Consider the following 20,822-nt stretch of genomic DNA (forward strand, 5'->3'; position numbering starts at 1 on the left):
TGTTGGTTTAACCTTGTGCATTGCTTTAGTCTTAACGGTCTATCCTCCCCTCCAGTGCTGGAGATGCAGGCAGTTGGGTCAGCAGCTGGTGGGTGTTACAACCTGAGCACAAAAAAAAAAAAAAAAAAAAAAAAAAGGTCCATTTTTATTTACTCCTTTTTTACAAAAATAAAGAAAACTTCTGGTTTTGAACAGGTGATTTTCTTGCTCCTCTGGCTCCTCCCAAAAGGCCAGTGGCATTCATGGGGCAGATTTTACCACATACCCAACCTCTGCTCCTCTCCTGAAGACGCTGCTGGGGCAGAGAATTTGCCCTGTTGATGAGCCTTTGTCATTGTTTTGTCAGTGCCCAGCCTGAGAGGTAAAACACCAGCCATGGCAATGTTTCAGCACACATTTATTGCTGCTCATTGTTTCCCTGCAGTAGATCAGAACGAAGGTCCCTATTGCACATAGATTTTTATTTTTGGCATCCTTAAAAAAAAATTGCACAAGACTTTTTAACCACCTTCCCCTTGCCCCTATAGCTGACTGAACACACAAATAAGATTTCTCACCTACATGGTGGATGTGGTGATACTTCCCAGACATGGTGGTGTGGGGCTTGTGAGTCAGTACAAACCCTGGGGTGAGCATGGCTTTCATGTTTGCATACAGTGTGAGACACCCTAGACTGGAAAACATGCCTGGATGATCTTTGTAGACACTTTTCTACTGCATGCAACATATAGTTGTGGCTGGATGTAATTTACCCATTGAAGAGTCCCTCTGGGGTTTGGTCTCTGGGACTGGCTCAGCTGCTGCCCAATTTCTCTGGCCAGGCAGTAACAATCCAAGCTGCACGGTGAGAATCCCAATACAGTGAGTTTGTACACCTGTGGCTGCACAGGGTCAATGAGAAAACTCCAACCTGGGAACAGGGGGTGAGGCCTGCCTGGGGGTGCTCCATGCCACATTCATCATCTCCCCCATTTGTGAGGGGAAACCCTTGGATGGAGGAGCTCTGGTGTGCTCTGGGAGAAGCCTCCTAAGACCTGGGCTTCCTTGAAGCCTCGTGGACTCCAGGAAGGGTTTTGAGTTGTGTGCATTCCTGCCAGGTGAGGAGCCATCTGCCTGGAAAAGCCCCGGTCCTGCCACGTCCCTTGGGACTGCTGCAGGGAAGATCAGCTGGGTGCCCCAGCAGGACTGTGCCTTCCCTTGCCGGGGAGGGCAGGGCGCTGTGCTCTGAGCTAGCCTGGGCTCTGCCGTGGCCCCTGCCCTGCCACAGGAGCTGGCTCGCCCCCAGGCAGCCTGTGTCCTGTGTCTGTCCCCCAGGAGAGGAGCTGTGGGCACCCCGCCGGACTGTGAACTGAGACGGGTCCGTGAGCAGCAGGAGGGGAGTTGTGCTGGGCTGTGTGGGGCAGGGGACGCTGAGGAGGTGTTTCCCGGTGGCTGCAGGATGGTCGATGGGAAGCAGCTGGGCACGGGTGCCCTCAGTAGACCCAGGAGACAGGCACCCACTGTGGAGAGCTGCAGGCCTGCTCAAAGGCTTCCTGCAGCAGCTGCAGGCTTTCTTCCACGCCGTTGTTGACCAGGGACAGGTCAAAGTAGTGTGCGTAGCGGCTCCGGATGCTCTCCGAGTCCTTGCGGAGCTGCTGCAGAGCCTCCGACTGCAAGGGATAGCACAGTGCTCAGGGGAGGAACGTCAAAGCACACCCCAACCAGGAAACACCCTCCCAACACCAAAACAGCTCCAGTGGTTGGGAAGTATCGGAGCACAGAGAATGCTTAGAGCTTGTCTGATGGGCCAGGAGCTGTTGTGTGATCTCTGGGTTTGTGTCTGGGGCTTTTGCTGGACTTTGTGTGGTGCTGGGAGCATCAGGTTACCTGCTAGAGTGAGGCCAGGCCTGCTGGCTCTCTGTTTACCTCTAAAGTGCTCTGTGGCAGCTCCCAGGGAAAAGGTTCACAAGCAGCAGGCTGCTCAGTGCTCCGGTGGGCATTGTCACCAGCTCCAGGCCTCAGGCTGGGTTGGAGGTGGGATCCCTGCAGGATGCTCCCTTCCCTCTAGCTGACCAGAACAGCACCAGCTGGCAGAGCTTTACCAGCCTCTCCACTGCTTTTCACTGGGGTTTTAGTAAAAGCAAAGCTGCCCGTTCCTCCTGCCCAGCTTGTAGGGACATCCCAGGGGTGCACCCCTGGGCAGCTCTGCCGCTGGCATTGAGGTCCAGGCCATTTCTACGTATTTCCCTAATGGAGCTTGAAAAACAGACAGCTTCTGTGCCTGGGGAGGAGGGACAGCTTGGGGTGCAGTGCTCACTGAGCTCTGCTCTATGCAGATATTAATAGACCTGAATGGGTATTATTAGATTATATTAATTATCATATTAATTATATAATTATATCTATTATTAATAGATGAAACAGACCTAAAAATATATTAATAGACCCAAATCAGACCAGTCTTTATATCCCTCCCTTCTTTTTTGTTAAACCACCTGGGTATATATCACAATACTGATACATTTCTAGTGCTGACCACTAAAGGTATTACAGATGGCACAGTAATATTTGTAACACCACACCCTCCCTCAGGGCACAGCAAGCTTCTGTCTTTAAGGTGTTCAATTCAACACTGACAAATTTAAAATATAATTACTACCTCAGAGGCAAAAAAAAAAAAAAGATACTGCTTTCATTTTGAAAGAGTCACTGGAAATATTAATCTATTCTTATAAAATTAATTTTTCCTATATTGTGGATGAAGCCAGCAGCTGTCTGGGGTGGAGAGGGGAGGCAAGGCAAGCAGCAGCTTTTGCACATGTGAGCTCTGCAGGGTCACATTAACTCTGCCGCATCCCTCTCCTCAGAGGGAGCTGAGCTGCAGGGATATATTTAGTGCCTGGCAGCAGGGCTGGCCCTGCCCACTGCAGCACGATGTGATTCTTCTCTGGATGGGTGACAGAATGGCCCTTTCTGTTCTGAGATATGTCCCCTTTTCCCCTCCCCATACTGCTGCATCAGGCAGTTAATATTCCTCTAAATATCTGCACAACACTTGCTCTGAAGGTTGCAAAAATATCGTTTCTGCAAACTATCTGTAGCTTAAGCTTTACAAACACAATAGGTTGGAAGAGGTGGCCTTGTGGCCATTGAATCCAGGAGGAGCACAGCTCTGGGTTTTCTTGTTGGCCTCTCTTCCCATCTCCCTGCCAGGCTGGGGTGTAGGGCAGGGTAAGCAGCATCCCTGCAGCCAGGGGGCTTCCTGGACAGTGACAGCCAGTGGCTGCCAGCCTGAGGCTTGGCAGTGAATGAGTTAACTGCACTATCAGTGCTGCTTTCATCCTCACGTTAAGGGGATCAGCATCCTAATGAGGCAAAGAATGAAAGGAGCCTTGTTCGTGTGTCTATTTGCATAGCTGATGGCAGGGTAAATGCTCCTGCCCCACTGCTGGGCTGTGCTCCCCGAGGTGATTGTGCGTGGGATGAGGGCTGCAGGAACTGGCAGTTCAGGTCTGGGCCGAGTTCTGGACCACCAAAAGCCAAGCAGACAGGAACACACTGATGGGAAGCCCTGGGTTGCTGCAGCAGGTGCTGCCATGGACCAAGAAGCCCATCCAGAGGGGGACAGGAGGGGACAGCCTGGCACTCACCTCCTCTGCTTTGTCTGTCGGGGCAATGAACACTATGAACGGGGAGAGCTCGGCCGTGCGGACGATCTTGAGGGTCTGTGGAGAGAGGGGTGCAGTTACCAGAGTGTGGCCCTCCCCCAGGCTGGGACTGTGATGCAGTGGGGGCTTTGGGGACATGAGCTCACTGGGTGGACTCCTGGAAAAGGATCCCTGCAACCCACTCCCACAGCAGCCTGGCCGTGGCCTTGTGTCACAGCCAGGTGTGTGCTGTGACAGGGAACACCCTCACTGTACCCATGTCTTGGGAATGGAAATGCCACCCCAGGGCTTGCTGGCTTTTTCCTTTGGGAAGAGAAGGCAGGGACAGTCACAGCCAGGACCCAGGTAACACAATCTGTGGCAGCCCCTGTCCACCCACCCCTTCCCCTGCTCCCTACCTGGGGTTCGATGTCCAAAATAGCGACTTTGTCCTGCTGGTGGATCTTGTGCACTGTTTCAAACTTGGTGCCAAACATGTTTCCCTGGTAGCTTCCAAACTCCAAGAACTCATTGGCTGAGATGTCCCGGGTCATCTCCTCAGTGGAGACAAAGTAGTAGTCCTTCCCATCCACCTCATTCTTCTTCTGGGGGCGTGTGGTGTCTGGGGAGGGAGAGAGAGGGTGAGTGCAGGCCCCCCAGGAGGAGAGGGGAACAGAGTGGAGCAGGCATCAAGACTAAGCTGTACTAATCCCCTGCTATCTGCTTCCTGCTTTGGACCAGTAGGGACCTCAGCCAGCTGGGGACAGGCACTGGAAGAAAAGAGTGAGGTGTGTGTGGGGAGGGCAGCAGCCCTGCAGCCTCTATGGGTAAAGGTGGGTCCATGTGGGACTGCAGGCAGGGAGGCCTTGCAAATGGGGACCTGACTTCAGGGGCTTGGTGGTGCTGGAGAACATCTCCCCACCTCCCACCTGCTGTCAGAAGGTCCTGGATCAAAGAGGTGAGAGGAAATGCATCCTGTGCTGGTACTTACATGGGGGTGGGTACATGAACTTCTCTGGGTTGTTGCTGAGCAGAGCATTCTTGATGTGGCTACGGCCCACACCACTGGCCCCTGCATGGAAAGAGAGAGAGAGAGCAAGAGAGAGATGGACACTGGGCTCAGAGCAGCCTGGTAGGAGATGCTGGGTCTGACAAAAAGTGCAAAGCTTGCCCTGGGCCCTGTCCAAGATGTGCTTTCTGGGCTGGTCTGTGGTGTCTTCCAGCCCTGGTGAGGTTCTTTGTGCCCTGGGGATGCTCATCTCCAGCCCCAGCTGGAGACAGGACTGCTGCCTGCAGAGCAACCAACCTGGCTGGACTGGATGGGCTGCCCATGCCCGTGGAACCCACCACCAAGTGCTCAGTCCCCACAGTGTGGGAGTGCTTCCTTTGATGCAACTGCAGAGCTGCTTTTAGTAGAGATTTTCCATGTAGATACTCAGGAGTTGTAAATGCCTGAAGTAACTCTTCCCCAGCATTGCAGCAGATGCCAGACTATGCATGCTGTGTGGAGGGGGCTCAGCCTATGGAATGACTGCTACAGGCTGAAGAAATGCTCCCCAGACCTTACTAGGTCTCGAAGGCCATGCTGCCCCAGCCCCTGAGCAGTCCTGGTTCCCCCTGGCTCCCAGCACACAGCCCCTGTGCTGCAGAGGATGCCTGGGACAGGACCTACCAATGAGCACCAGAGTCTTCCTCTTGAAGGCAGGCAGCCTCACCACCTCCTCATAGGAAACGACATCCAGCTGGTCAAAAACTGGGGTGGAGGAGAAACAAGACATGGAGGGGTCAAAACTGGCTTGGCCACGCCAGCATGACCCATGTATGTGTGTCAGAGCAAAGCCAGGTCAGAGGACAGCAGTGGTCAGGACTGGGCTGGGAGCTCATCCACGTTTGGCTGCTTGGGAAAAAGAGCAGCACCAACAGCAAGCAGCATGTGAGGGGCAGAGTGGCTGCTGGGGAGCTGCCAAAGCCAGGGCTGCTTTTGCTCAGTAATTCTGCTCAGGACAGTAGGACCTGGCAGCTGGGGTGGAGACAGCAAAATGCTGCAGGGAGCTTTATATATCTGGGTGATTTACAGCCTTGTTTGTTGCTGGTTGGAGCTGCAGGCCGGGCCAGGAGCCAGCAGTCCCTGGGCACCCACCTTTGCCAGCTCTTGGCTCAGTTTAGCATGGGGTGCTGCATGGGTGGCAGAGGGGCAGTTCCCTGCCCCACCAGGGACAGGCCTTGGCAGCTGTGGGAGCAGTTCAGGCTGGTCCCTGACTGCTGAGCAGCAGCACTGCCATTGCCTCCCCTGTGTTCAGCAGCCTGTGGGGTTTGAGGCTGGGGAACCTGAGCTCACAGGGCCAGGAGTGCAAGGGATTGTCACCAGGGGAGAGCACAGGAGCTCAGTGCTGAGCCAGCCCTGGCCTCGTGCTCTACATGGGGACACAGCTGTGGCCACATGAGGAACATGAAGACTGCAGAAGAGAGTCAAAAAAAGCTGACAGCTGTGGGGTATCCTGAGATTCCACTGCTGACACAGCTGGGCTGTTTGGTTGACTCCCATGGAGGACAGACCCAGCCCTGCCCAGAGACAGGGGCATGGCCAGGGCTGGGGATTGAGCCCACTGCCCTGCTTACACTTACTTGAGCTGTGCTTGGCCAGGTATTTATCTTTGCACTTCTTCTTCTTCCCGAAGGGGCTGCAGCTCGGGGATTCGCTCTGGCTGGGCTGGGTGACGCTCGCCACACGCCTGCCAAGAGAGGAGGACACCCCCATGGCCCAGCTGTCACCCCAAGCCCGGGGACAGGCAAAGGCTCACCCTGCAGCACGTGAAGGGGACATTTTCCTCCTTGTCCCAGAAGTGACACTGGTATGACCCAACACAAACTCCTGATAGCACATGGTCACTGCTCCCGCCTCCACTCCCAGATCCAGCCCTTCTGGGCAAATCCAGGGACCTACCACTCCTGCAGCTCTGGAGAAGGGATGAGTCCTGCTGACTCAGTGCAGGAGCCCTCCACCCGGCCCTGCCACCAGTTGCTGTCGTCCTTGTTTATGATCTGAATCACATCACCAATCTGAAACTTCAGTCCTGCTTCCTTGCAGGGGATCAGGTTGTCTTTCTTGGGGTCGTAGTCAAACTGCGCCCTCATGAACATCTGCAAAAGAGAGAGGAGACCAGAGTCAGCATGGCCATGCAGAGTGGCTGAGCTTGGCCCCCACACTGCATTCCCAAGCAGTGACTGCAGAGAAGGCTCCAGGCACAAAGCCCCCACTTCTTTCCAGGCCCCACAAGGCTGTGTGGGGAGAAAGGAGATGCACAAAGCTTATGGGGAAAGTCTTGGGTATGGAATTGTAGTGAGATGTGGTGGTGAGTGGATGAGGGCATCTTGGCCTTACTGGGAGCTGGTAACAGGGCTGCTGCCTCTAGGCACACACACACACACAGGTGGTGTTCAAACCCTGCCACGGAGCCCTGCAGTGCCCTGGGTGCTGCTGAGTTGGGCCAGCCACAGAGGAGTCCCACCACCATGGTGCACAACTGGGCTCTGCAGTGGGGTGAGCACAGAGGTGATGTTGCAACTGGGACCCCAGGGAAGGCCATGGCTCAATCTCAGCTGCTCTGTGCTGCCTTTCCCCACAACTGGGCAATCCCTGCATGGCACAAGGCCTTTGGGGAGCCAAGGCTGCCGTGCTGTATCCATCCCTGCCTTGGTCTGTCCTGGTCCCTTTTACATCTTCCAAAATTCATTGCAGCTGCAACTGGAAACGGGCTGCTGCTATTGCTTCCCAGGCCACTGTGTCCCCTCCTGAGGCTGGGGAAGCCCTGGGGACCAAGAATGTGTGAGAAAGTTTGTTTTCCTTGTCCCTTCTGCTTGCTCAGCTCCTTGGGAGGGAGCCTACAGCACCTACTCCCAGCAGGACCCTGTCAGGACTAGAGTGTAGGCAAAGCCAGGTAGAGGATTAGAAGTGAAAAGCAGAGTTTAGGGAATGCTGAGCATGAGCCTAGCAAGTTAGTCACCCTAGAAACACAGCATGTAGCAAGAAGGAAAAGAGTTTCACACGGGGTGATGCCTGTCCTTCCTCAGATGTGATAGGCAGGGCCTGGAAACTCATCCTCCCTCGGTAGGGTTGACCATGCTGTCCTTGTTCCACATTAAAACCATTTCCTTCAGTTGTGCTGCTGCAGGCACAGAGCCATCAGGGCACAAACATGGTTCCCTTTCACTGCCAGAAAAGACCATATGGATCAAGTTGTGACATGAGAGCACTCACAAAAAAATCAAATTAGGAAAAACAATAATAGTGGGATCTCCTTTCAGGATGAGGACTGCTGCTTGCTTTGAAAGTACTCTGGCACCAGGAGGCTCATCATCCACCCAAACACAAGGCATACACATCAGGCACTGCCCAGAGCTCTCTGCTCCTGCAGCACTGGTGTCCCAAGCCAGGACATCTTGACAAGACCCCCCCCACACACACCAGTTAGGAGCTGGCATCAGACAGCTCCACACATCACCCCCAGCTGCACAGGGCTGGCTGCTGCCAGCCCCTCTCTGGGGCCAGACACTCAACTGCTGAGCAGGCTCCAGCATGAGAAGTCCTGATCTTTTAAAGTCAAAGGGCTGCAGGGAATATACTGGAGGGGTCCTCAAGAGCCTTGAATGCTCTGTGCTTCCTCTTATTAAGACATTCTCAAACAGACATTCTCCAAGTGACACTCTGCATCATGAGCCAGGGCGGGGGAAAATCATGCCAGGATCTCCACCATCCTGCCTGCCAGGCACTGAAATAAAGGTGATCATGGGGATCCAGGAGTGGAAACAGTCCACTCTTGGTGGTGGTACTGCAACAAACACAGACACAAGCAGCTGTGGCTCTGAGAAGCAGACAGCACCACTGCCCTGGGCTCAGCAGGAAGGAGTACAACTGTTGCTGGGAAGGAGTTTGTCCCTGTGTCTTTCCCAGCCTCAGGTGAACCAGCATTCTTTTCTTCTGGGGTAGATTTTCCTCTGGCATGGAGTTGGCCAACTGGAGCTGGCTGGGCCAGGACAGGGAGGGCAGATTGACAGCAGGGAAGGACAGACAGGGCCAGTGTTTAATAAACACACATGCAAAGCTGGTCGAGCAGGACTAGGGACAGCATAAACTGAGGAAGAAACAGAGTCACCAACACTTGCCACCACGTTCAGAACTTGAGCTTCTCTGGGTAAAAAATGATGTGTGCTCCCTCAGCCCATCCCAGTACTATCCAGCCCCCACCCTGTGCCTCTGAACTCCTCTCCCTCCCCTGCCTGTCCATGACAGGGGGCTGCACTGGGGTTGGCTCCTGCACAAGGACAAGACAGCAACCCAGCTACCACGCCCTGAAGTCTTGGTAGAGAACACAGCCCTCCCCACTGTTCTATTTCAGCCACAGCAGGACTCCAAAGGCAAAGCCATGCAGGTGACACAGTATGGCCCCCCTACCCTGGCAGTGACAGCAGGTGCAAGGAACTGCCTTCCTTCCCCCCACTGCTTCCTTCCTCCCACGCTGTGCACGGCGGCATCCGGACCGACGTCACCCCTACTGGGGCTGCTGCACCCGGCCCTGGTGACAGCAGGGAGCACAGAGCCAGGGGCTGCCCCTGTCACACACAGTAGTGGCTCTGAAAGAGACCCTCACGTGCTCCCTGGTGTGCACCTGCCACTGCTTTCCCATCCCCAAACACCACAGGTGGCTCAGTCATCCCAGCCCCGTGTTCCTGCACACGCTTTGGGTGAATACATCCACACAGGCCCAACATAAGGTTGTTTGCAGGGATGTAAGCACAGGACAGGTCCCTCCAGCAGCTCAGACAAGGCAGCCACCCCTTTGCCCTGACACCCCTGGCACTGGTCCTGCATGATTTGCTCTGGTCCCACCCTGCCCCACAGCCATGTCCCAGCACTGCCCGCGGGTCCAGAGGCTGCACTTACCTGGAGAGCAGGGAGGCGGCTTTGCTGGTTGGGAATGACTTTTAATGAGACCATCCCCTTGGTTTCTTTCTAGTGAACAAAGGGGAGAAAGAAGAGTTGGAGGAGGTGGTGTCTGGAAGCAGCTCAACAACAGCAACCTGTGCAGGGAGGTGCTGAGTGCCAGGACCTGCAAAGGCAGGGCTCTGGGGCACCCCACCATGCTGTGGTGCTGGGGGACACCACAGCCTGGTCAGAAATAGCTGTGCTTGGCTTTGTCATACTTGTCCCATTCCCATGGGGGGACACCAGCACCCCCACAAGGGTCTGGGTGTGGGTACTGCTAAGCACCACCGGAATGAACATGGAGACCTGCATCATCTCTGCTCTGGCTGCTCCAGTGAGGAGCCTGGGAGGAGAGGCTGACTCTTCCAGGTCTCCTCTATGTTGGCCCCTTGCTCTGGCCCTCCTGGTGACATTAGAGCACAGCAATCTCTTGCCTGCCACAGGCCAGTGCACTATTGCCTCACACGTTTCAGTATCACAACACCCACATGGTCCCACGGGACAACCACATGTGGAGGCTTGGAGGGGCCTCCTGGGCCAACCACTCTTCTCAGGAGGCAAAAACAAAGACAAGCTCCTTTTTGGTCCTGCTGTCTGGAGCAGGGTCATCCTGTGGGAATTTGGCAAGGCCAAGCCTCCTGCCTTAGGCTGCTGGTGGGGGTTCTCAGCAGCACCACCACCTCCCTCCAACGAAGTGTCATTTGCTGGGCAGAGATCAGGATCAGCAATGTATGAACCCAAGGCAGCTATGAGGCCCTGTCCAAAGCTGTCTCTGGCAAGGGCCTGACAGAATCATCATGACCTCAGCAGCAGGCAAATGGCACCAACATGACATGCATGTGGGGCTCAGGTCTGCAAGAGCAGCCCACCCTGGGCTGGAGCTGCACAGCAGCCTTGGCAAACAGAGGTGGTTTCCAAGCCCCACAGAGGATCAGCACATGTCAGGGACCCAGTCAACAGCCCTCACTGCTGCTCCAGGAGGCCAGAAACAAGCAGCAAGCACAGGGGGCTGCATGCAGGATGGTTTCTGCCACACCACGCTGCTGTATGTAGGCAGCTGTGTGCTGGCCCTGGTGTGTGGGAGGGGGTGAAGGCTCACAGCATGCAGGCCAAAGGGGTCCTTCCCAGGGAACAGCCCTGACACACACAGATACCTACCAGCATCTTCTGCAGCTGGTCAACTGAGTGGTTGCTCGCACTCTGCCCATTGATTTCTATGATTTCATCACCCACGTGAAGGGAGCCTGCCAGCAATGTGAGAAACATGAAAATGCAGAAAAGGGACAAGAGCTGCTCACCAAACCCAATTTACACAGCTCCATCAGCCTCCAGGGCCAGGACACTGCCCTGTTTGCCTTGCAGTGCTTCTGGAACCACACATGCCATCTAAGCACATGGCAGGAAAGCACAAGGGGAATGAATTCTTCCCCCTCCACCCAACACACACACCTAGGCAGTCCAAAGGCTGCTTTCCACTGTGAGCAAAGTGCTCTGGACTGGTCAAAGCACCTGCATCAGCGTTTCAAACACAACCCCAGGTACCTCACCTGAAGCCAATCACAACCTCCTTACACGGCCCTTAACACAAGCATTCCTGACTTTGTGTTTTCAGTTTATATACCCAGGCAGATTACAGTCTCAGATAGATTACTAAAAATCAGGCTCCAGTAATGTTATTGGAATGGCTCCTGTCTTATTTTGGCAGTGGTAAGCACAGACTTCCCACTTGGATCCAAGGCTGGAAAAGCAGCCTCTTCTAAGCAGAGAACATCTCGTATCCACGCCTCCTTGGCAAGACCCAAAACCAGAAAACAGCACCTATTTATTTCTTTTGGCACCTTCTTTTGATCTGCAGAGCCAATCTACAGGATGCCTGTCCCACCTGTGCACTTCAGGAATGGGAAGAGCTTCCCCCACGGTCTCTGGGGTATGATCCATCTCTTCTTACAGTGACCCCATCACGAGACGGAGAGAGATGATCTCCAGTTCCTTTTTGGGAGAGCCCTTCCCCCAACCCTTTTTTTATCCCTAAAGCCTCCAGAGTTTTAGCATGACAACCATGCAGAGAGACCAGTGAGTCCCAAGTTCCTGACACATCCCTAGGGGAGGAAAAGGCACAGATGTCCATGTCACAGGGGAAAGCCAGCAGTGCTGAGGACCTGCATTACTGCTGCATGAGAAGAAACCACCTGCAGATGTGCACCCCGTGCACCGCTTCTCCAAAGGCCTTGTTACCTTGTCTGTGAATCATGCCCCCATGGAAGATCCTGGCCACCATGCAGCTCTGCTTGTCATTTTGCTTCAGCGTGATTCCCTGGAAGACAGGAAAATCCATAACTGCTCGCTGCAGGGGAGAGCTCTCCTGCCTTCACAAAGTCCTCTCCAGGCCCATGTCCACTGTGGGCTGTGCAGTGGCTGGGGGGGAAGACCCTGCTAGGCCAACTCAGGCTGCTGCAGCTCCTCTTGGCACAAGCATCACCACCCTTGTGGGGCTCGCTTCGGTTCCCCGGGCAGAAGGCAGAGTCCAGCACCTTCTTCCCACGGCCGAGATCTCCAGTGACCTGTTTCCCTCAAGGCCAGCCTGCTGGCACAGCTCAAGCTGCCCCTCCACCCCCCGGGTGCCATCCAGCTTTGGGGCCATGCCAGCTCTCACCATGGGCTCCTCGGTGACCTTCTCGAACTGGACAAGGCGGATCTTGCGCACCTCGCGGCTGCTGCTGTGCGAGGGGCTGCCCAGGGCCGCTGAGCCGTTGGTATAAATGTCCTCAGTCATGGCGTTTGGGGACTGAGTCATGGCCTGTCGGGGCAAAACAGACACCACGGTTTAGGGGCTCCGCCTGGGAATGCTGGATCCCTGCTCTGGGGCCCAGCTACTCAAACGTGTTAAGGTGCCTGCGGCACAGGTGGAGCACAGGGGAGGAGAAGACACTAAGGGCAAGAAAAGAAAAGGAGAAGAAGAACTTCAGCCTTGGAGATGTGGATGTGGGTTTAATCTGTAGTTTTCCAGCCTGAGAAACACAGGAGGCAGGAAAAATTTGGAAAAGCTACAGGTAGAAGAAGCCAAAAGAGTTCACAGCTGCTCTTCTGAAGCAAAGAGTCACAAACACTCCTTGTGTGTCACAGCAGCACTGGGCTCACAGGTAGCTTGTTGCAGAGCATAAAGCCCAGGACTTCTTCACCAAGTGAACAGAACAGTTTGGGACTCACCCTTGAGAAATGGAGCCAGGCTTTGCTCTGGCTCAGTTTGCAAGTTCAACCTTTCCTGACCTACATCAGTGGGCAACTGACACCGTGCAGTGCCAACATCCAGGCACTGAAGGCAGTGCTCCCAAGCCAGCCAGAAACATCCCATTCCCCTTCTCAGCTCCAGGTCCTTTCATGCTGGTTTGCACTGGGAAGCAAAGCACGGGCTCTCAGTCCTGAGGAAACCTCTGTTCTTGGATTCCAGCATGTGCTGGCACCAGGGCTGACAGAGAGTGCTTTGGGTCCCTTACAAAGACCTCCAAATCCATCCTGCTTGGTGAGCCTCTCCCTCACAGCCCAAGAAAGCCTGACCCAGTCCTGTTAAATCCTTCAGACACATTGGGCAATGTCTCTACACAGCTCACAAATGTGCCTGTTTGTCCCCAACTGCAGTGGACTTTCCTCAAGCCTCTTCCAAATCAATGCTGGCCCAGCAAAACCCAGACCAGCTTCGATCTGCAGCCTCTGCCTGTCCTGTTAGCACAAATTCCCACACCAGCCCATGATGCAAAACAAACCCTCCTGGCTGTCCCACTCCACACCAGACTCATGGCTTTGCTGCCCAGTTTGCAGCCTGCACCCTCCCTCCCAGCAGTGCCTGAGCTGAGAGCCACAGCCAGCAAAGCTGCAGGGATACCCAGCAAGGTCCTCACCAGCTTCAGTCCTGCATCAGTGACGTGGCCATGCCCAGACAGGCAGTGCCAACCCCTCTCCCCACCACAGCCTGACTTGTCAACTGAGCACCAGGGCCAGAAGCTCCATGCCACGAGCTGCGAAATATCAGCCTGACCTCCCTGCCCCAGCTCGCTCTCACCCACCCCAGACTCCTGGCCTGGAGCAGAGAAGCTGCAGCCCCACACTGCCAGGTGGGGAGGCAGATCTGGTCAGGCCAGGGGAAGGCTCGTGAAGAGCACCTGCTACTGGGCTGTAGCCATGGCACTAAACCACAATAACATGAGCTTTGGTAGGGATGTTCTGGAATGCTGCCGGCTGAGACAGTCATCCAGCAATGGCAGAAAGCAGAGAGGGAGCCAAAGAAAGGGGCAGCAGAGTCAGGACTAACAAGGATAACAGGAAAGGTGCTGGCAGAGAGGGACAGAGCAGGCATGGTCACTGTCACAGCCCCCAGAAAGGGCACGGTGGGGCTAGACCAGGGAGAGAAGAGCTCAGCGAGCTGTGTGCCCATGATGCAGTGATTTATTTTTAAGCCAACTACTTCCAGAAGTGCCAACCAGCCTCTTCCTCAAAAGGCGACCACGTGGGTTCCAGCTGCCAATGGCTTAAACATGGAGAAAAAGGCTGAATCCCAGCCCAGAACAGCACCCAGGCCACGGACTTGCAGGGTGGAAGGAAGAACAACTCGTATCCATCCCCCCTAGCCTGGCTTGCCAGCCCAACAGGGCATGATGCTACCACACCATTTGCAGTGCAGAGGAACAGATCCAGCAATGTGCGTGCCTAGAGCTGTCCCACAGCTCTCTGTCAGCTGTCCCCCTCTGCCAAACCAGCAGGTGCAAGGAGGAATAGGAGGACAAGGACCTTGTCCAGACCGACCTGAGGCCAAAGTGCCCCTGTGGTGGTTGGAGTCAGCACAGATCATACTTATCTTGGTCATGCCTTGAGAAAGTGTTAGACCACGCAGTTCCTGGCTTCAAACCTCTAGGCCCAGCAGAGCCTGATGACCCAGCACAGTCTGCTCCAGGGACTGGGAGTTCCCATCCTCACCATCCCCATCAGCTGAGCCTCCTGGCCCTGACCTTTGCTTTTTGCTGAGAGCTGGAGAAAACACCCAGCCCTCAATGCTGACACAGCACTAGTGTCACCCTAGTGACTCCAGGAGAACAAGGTCTGTCACCAGAGACTGGCTGCTGTGCCTGCAGATGGCCACCAGTCACTTGATGGCAACTCTGAATGCAGAAGGGTCCTCCAAAACCAGAGCCATACTGAGATGGTATGGGCTTTTTTGCTGATGGCACTGGGCATCCAGTGGATGGGGTTGGAGAAATGCCTGGTTCATGAGGACAGCCAGGACCCTCGGGGTGGCAGATTCAGCCCTGATGTTGGCACCCAGAAACAGGAGACGTACGTGGCTCTCATGCCCATGCACATGAGCTGGCTGGCCGGATTGCCTTGCACTCTCCTGGCAGCTGGCACGCTCACGGCTGGCTTGGCCCAGCGTAGTCTGTGTCCTCAAGAGCCTTTTGACCTCAAGTGTCACGCCCGTGACTGGCCAGACTGCTCCTTGTGCACTGCTCCACAGGAAACATCTGTGAGTGCTGCTGAGAGCCAGCTCGTGGCCACCAGCCACTGCCAGCTGTGCACAGCCCCAGGCTCTGTCACCGCCAGGGCCCGTGCTGGGGCAGACACGGGGCAAGGAGGCTGAGCCGTGCAACAGGGGTGCTGGACAGCCCAGTACCCAGCAGCCCTGTGTGCCTTGCAGCTGGCTGACAGGGGTACAAATCCTCCTGCATAAATCCTGCTCCACTGGCAATGCACACAAGAGCCACCAGCTCCATGGGTCAGAGGTGCCCCACAACCCCCTGTCTGCATTTTCCTCAAGAGGCCAGATTTCTGCCCCATATCCAGGGGCAGAGGGAAGCGTACCCAGTTCCTTGGGCAGCGTTTACCAACAGGGAATGTGGCAAGGATTCCAGGACTTGGCATCCTGTCCCCCAGTGGGGTCAGCACTGTGTGCCAGGGTTGCTGCTGCTCCACCAGGCTGCAAGCCATGGGCAAATCAAACATTAACTGGGCAGCTTGTTTGCAGGAGGCTGAAGCAGCACTTGAGGAAAGCAGCACGACAGTGCAAAGGGCACCTTCAGAGATTTGGTTCCTGGGCTCTCCTTGCTGCTCTAAGCAAGAGACTTCAATATCAGGTAGCTTTGGAAAAACAGGGCTGCCTGGAGAGTATGTGGAGAGAAGTACTGCTGGTTTTGCCAAGGCGGCCCCCAAAGTACAGCAGCTTGGATGCAAGAAGGAACCTTGGAGCCAGGTTGCTCTGGGATTGCCCTCTTGGCTGGCAGGAAGACATGCTCCTCCCACACTGTGAGGAACAAAATCCCAGCTCCCTCCATGAATCATGACCCCCTCACATTATAATCGCCATGGGTGCATGCAGGGAGGTTGGGGCACTGCTTGGTGCACAGATGTCCTGACCCAGCAGTATCTCTTCCCACCCTCCAGTGCTTCCAGCCTTGCCTCCCTCCCCATCCAGGATCTGTCCATTTCAGTCTCGTACAGCTTAAAAAATACAGCAATGTGTAAAAAAAGCAAAGTAGCAAAAAATTGAGTTTGGGGGCTGCTTTAAGGCTGCCCAGCAGGCTGGGGAGCTACAGCCACATAGATATTTAGAAGTAATTCATTCTGTCAGGGGCTACTGACTTCTCAAGTCTGCCTGCACAGCCACAGCAACAATCTCACCTAAAATCCCTTCTAGCAATATGACTGAAGATTAAAAACAAGAATCAAACCAACGAACATTTAAACGAAAAAGGATTACACTGCTGACACCAGGAAAAGGCCCAGCAACACCAACAGGTCTCTGTGGGAAGGGGAGAAGAGAAATAGGATACAAAATGGTGGCAGCCAGAAGGTGCTGCTAGCTCTGTGTGCCCTCACACTGACTCCAGATCAGAGTGCTGCAATGGAGATGGGCCAGATTTTCAAGGGAGCACATTCACTTTTGCTGAGGCACCACCTTCCCACCAGAAAAGGCTGATGCAGCCTTCCAGATGTGTTTGTGAAGCTGGTAACCGCCAAGGCACATCCAGTGAAACCACAACACTGACAGAAGGAGGAGCTGCCCTGCCACTCCATCCCAGCTTCCAGAACAAGCCCTTCAAAACAGCTTTTTCCCTGTAGCAGTGACACAGCTACACAGCAAAATACATTTGAGATTAAAAAGTTGGAACCAGCCCTCCCCACTTCATTAGTCAAAACAAGAAGTTTTAGCTCAGCTTTCAACTGAGTTTTACCTGGGGTTGATTCAGAATTTGGTCCCAGGGGGCTGTGGCCTCAGTCTGCTTTGGAGCTGCTGCCAGTTGGATGCTGAGAAATACTGCCCAGAGGCAAGTGCAGTGCTCCCTCTGCACCCTCAAGATCAGCTCTCCCCAGAAGGACCCTCCTTTTCTCCACCAAACTCCCAAAGGTCACGTTCACTGCCCATTTTACAGCTGGGGAACTGAGTCACAGATGATAAAGGGACAAGCCCAAGGTCATCCTGCCAACCAGGTACACAGCTGGAAGTAAAGCCCACACCTTTTTTGGTAAATCTGTACTTCTAAGTTAGGAGATATGGCAAAGATATGCAGGCACGTGGTGAGGCTCAAGAGGAAAGGCCTGGGGTTGTTTTCTAGCAATTACATGGCTTCCACTTGCCATGATTTGCATGCCCTGCCACCACGTGAGGAACACAGGACAGCATTTCCCAGCACATGGCTCTGCCAGAGAAAATGCAGAAGAGAAACCCCCCAGTCACCCTGTTTGACTCCAGACCAGGAGCAGCCAGGCAGAGTCAGCACCCTTCCCAAGAAGAGACATTGCTGCTGGGAGATGTCCTGGTGGCCCATGGAGGGGCCACAGCCACCGTGGGCCAGCACCATCTCTGCATGCCCATGACACAGAGACAGGTATCTGTGACTGGCAAGCTCAGGACACTGCTGGAAGCCAGCCCAACAGAGCTCCTTTTAAAAGGCCTCATGCAGATCTCAATTCACCATCTCTCCCTTTATCCCTACTGAAATAAATACATCATAGCGCTAGGAAGCTGTAGGGCAGCTCCTACACTTTCCATGCTCTGCTGCTATTGGCAATTGATCCTTGCTCTGTTCGCAGCCAGGCAGGCCCTCTGCCTGGATCTGGCAGGCAGAGGGATGGGAGAGCTCCTTCCAGCAGTTGCCTGGTCCAGACACTTTAATTGTTTTTTTCCTACTATTTTTCTCAAAGGACGCTGTCAGGGTTAAATCATGAAAAACAGATGAGCCACTGGTGTGAGACAGCTCTGACAAGCCTCTTTTGCATATCTAATTGTCCAACATGATGGGCCAAGGACGGCACTTCAGGGAAATTTCCTCCCTGCTCTCTCTCAGAGGCTCCCCACGGTTGCAAGGAAACCTTAGCCCAGGCACATTATACCATGGCGTCAGCAAGGATGGCTTTTCAAAGCTGGAAATCGCTGCCGGGAGAAAAGCGCCAGCTGTTTAACACTGGCAACTGCCGACCTTCTCCCGGTTGCACCCAAGCTACTCCAAACAACACTGAGTGAGGAAGGAGCCCACCCAGCAGAACGAAGAGGGCTGGCGCAGCCTGTTCTCCGTCTGTTGGAGGTGGGGTGCATGCGGCCATCGGCTCACTCCCTGTCCCGGAGCAGGCGTGAGAAGGGCTGCTTGCATTCTCCTTCCCTGGGGAAGAGACCCCCCCCCCACCCTCCTCCAGCCCCTGCCGTGGACCTGGAGGTTGCTCAGCAGCTGAAACAGCTCATGTGACCGGCAGTTCCAGTTCAGACCAGCTACAACTTTGCAGCAAAACAAGCACAATGTCTTCCGCGGCAGGATGCTGGAGCCTCGCTCCCCTGCACCCAGCTCCTTGTACCCTGCCGGCTATGCTGGCTGACCATTCCCCGGAGGCACCCCGCGTCCCCAGCGAGCATCCCTGCTCCCGGGGTGCGGGGGACCAGCAACGCCAGGCGCAGGGCACGCACCTGGTCGGGCAGCGCGGGTCTCTGCCTGTGGGACCCTGCTAGCCCCTGCGTGTGCGGGAGGGACGGGATGGAGCGGCACCCCCGGGGGACCCGTGCCGGGGCTGAGCCGGGCTCAGAGCGCTGGGCTAAGGGCCCGCAGGAGAGCGTGGCACGCCGGGGCTCCCTGCCGGGGCTCCCTGCCGGGGCTCCCTGCCGGGGATGGGGCCGGGAGCGGGGCGCAGGGGCGGGGATTGGGGGGCGCACCGGGCCGCTCACCTCGGGCTTGGGCCGGTTCTGCAGGAGGTGCTCCAGGTAGAGGTCGGAGAGCGCCGTCCTCATGCTGCCGCCGCCGGAGCTGCGCCCCGACTTGAGGGTCATCCCGGCGGCAGCTGCGGCCGGTCCCGCTGGCTCCGGCAGCGCTGAGCGGCCCGGCCCGGCTGCGGCAGCGGCAGCGCCGCGGGCTCCCCGCACGCTCCGCCCGAGTGCGGCGGGGGCCGGGCGGAGCCGGGCGGCGGGGGCGGGCCCAGGACGGGCCGGGGCTCGGCAGGGCCGCCCGGCGGCAGCGGGGCAGAGCAGCCGGCGCTGGGAGGGTCGCGCTGGGAGTCCCCGCCGCCGCTCGGCCTCGCCTCGCCGCACGCGGGGGCTTTTCCCCCGTGGGAGCGTCCCCATCGCCTCAGGGCTGTGCCAGCCTCTCGCCCGTGCCTGCCCCTGGTCGTGCCCAAGCATACAGGTCACAGAGTGCACCCAAGCTACCCCAAACGGACCCACAGAGATCATCGAGGCCGGCTCCGGGCCCTGCCCAGGACAGCCCAAGCGTCCCACCCTGTGCCCCAGAGCATTGGCCAAACGCTCCGTGAGCTCTGTCCGGCTGCTGCTGTGACCACCGCCCTGGGAGCCTGCTCCAGAGCCCGACCACCCTCTGGGGGAAGAACCTGTCCCTAAGATGCAACTAAACCTCCCCTGACACAACTTCAGCCGTTCCCTCGGGTCCTGTGACGAGTCACCGCAGAGAAGGGATCAGTGTCTGCCCCTTCTCATGAGCAAGTTGTAACTGCAATGAAGTCTGTGCTCAGTCTCTTCTCCAGGCTGGACAGACCAAGTGACCTCAACTGTTCCTTACAAGGCTTCCTCTCAAGGCCCTTCACCATCTTAATTTCTCTCATTTGGACACTCTGGGCAGGGGCCCAGCAAGGACATGGGGAGCACCTCTCCAAAGTGGCCTTGGTGCGTAGCTGGCTCTCGCAAACCAATGGTCATTCCTGGCTTCTGCCAGTGTGCAGAGCTCCAGGGTACCTTTCTCTGCACTCTAGCAAGGTCAGCCCTCTTCTTGAGCTGTTCTAGGTCTTCCACCTCCTTCAGCTTGCATGGGTGGGATGGCAAATCCCTGCATTTGTGAGCCATGCATGGTGCAAAGGGCTTCTGTCAAACCATTTCTGCCCTTACTATGGGTCTTACTGATGAGAGGGTCCAAGTGAAGTCTGAGCTTTATTTGAGGATGGAAAGTTAATTCTGCTGTATTATTCTTTAAGAAAACACCAAAAGGGTTTTTCACACCATCCCTGGGATCCTGGAGGTTTAGATGTTGCCTTGTACCAGACTCCCTCATTGTTGCTAGATGAGTTCTCCAGGGTGAGTTGGTCTCAAGTTACCATAAGAAATACAAGAAGAAGGATGCAAACTCCTAGAGAAAGGAAACAGGAAAACAGGGGGTGGGGGGGTGGGAAGGAACGGAGTGGGAGGGGGCAGAGAAAGAAGGAAAATCCATCTTGTTCTGACAGCAAGTTTCTCCTGCCTCATGGGAACAAATCTGTTCCTGACTAGGCCATAAGAAAGCCCAGAATACTGTGAGATGCACGGAAAAGGAGGCGTGGGAGATGCAGGCACTGATGTGACTGGCTCCAGCAAACTGCTGTAACACTACCAAGAGCAAAGAGTCCCAAAGCACAGCCTGGACTGGGAGTGCTCTTCCCAGCAGTCCCATTCCTATGGCAGCTGTTGCACACTTTTGTGGGATCACCTGCCTGGAGTCCTGCATCATCCAGACATAGCTCCCCTTCTTGCCCTATCCTCAGCCTCATGCTGCTCATCTGCGGCTCTGGGCTTTGTTGAATGAATTACCCCACCTGCCAGGATTTATGCCACCATCAACAGGGCTTGGGCCTGCTTGAAGAAGGTATGTTACCAATCCACTGAGTAAATGGGTTGTTTATTTATCTCACATGTAGAGCAGCTTGAGCCAGGTACCTCCAAAAAGGAACCCAAATCAAAGAAAGCCTTGGGCAATTATATCCTT

At 55.4% G+C, this 20,822-nt stretch overlaps 1 protein-coding gene across 2 annotated transcripts; it reads right to left on the reverse strand.

Annotated features, from left to right (window-relative positions):
• Positions 1-380: 380 nt before the first annotated feature.
• Positions 381-19,036, reverse strand: MPP1 (MAGUK p55 scaffold protein 1). 2 transcript variants are annotated; one of them, XM_068205304.1, is made up of 12 exons: positions 18,806-19,036; positions 12,263-12,406; positions 11,845-11,923; positions 10,768-10,853; positions 9,568-9,636; positions 6,571-6,767; positions 6,252-6,358; positions 5,299-5,379; positions 4,618-4,698; positions 4,046-4,248; positions 3,630-3,704; positions 381-1,649 (listed from the first exon to the last, which is right to left on the reverse strand). In XM_068205304.1, the coding sequence occupies exons 1-12, from the start codon at positions 18,905-18,907 to the stop codon at positions 1,473-1,475; spliced, it is 1,401 nt and encodes a 466-aa protein (XP_068061405.1). In that variant the 5' UTR covers positions 18,908-19,036; the 3' UTR covers positions 381-1,472. The 2 variants fall into 2 exon arrangements, with proteins under 2 accessions (XP_068061405.1, XP_068061406.1); XM_068205305.1 differs by lacking the exon at positions 18,806-19,036 and adding an exon at positions 16,827-16,973.
• Between the last annotated feature and the right edge of the window lie 1,786 nt (positions 19,037-20,822).

Source organism: Anomalospiza imberbis, chromosome 14 (genome assembly GCF_031753505.1).
Source record: "Anomalospiza imberbis isolate Cuckoo-Finch-1a 21T00152 chromosome 14, ASM3175350v1, whole genome shotgun sequence".
Classification (NCBI taxonomy): Eukaryota; Metazoa; Chordata; class Aves; order Passeriformes; family Viduidae; genus Anomalospiza; species Anomalospiza imberbis.

Coding starts and splice junctions, on each gene's coding strand:
- MPP1 (XM_068205304.1), bottom strand. CDS start 18,907: ATGACCCTCAAGTCGGGGCGCAGCTCCGGCGGCGGCAGCATGAGGACG. Junction 6,359..6,570: donor TCTCCAGAGCTGCAGGAGTG/GTAGGTCCCTGG, acceptor CTCTCTTGGCAG/GCGTGTGGCGAGCGTCACCC. Junction 3,705..4,045: donor TTTTGGACATCGAACCCCAG/GTAGGGAGCAGG, acceptor CTCTCTCCACAG/ACCCTCAAGATCGTCCGCAC.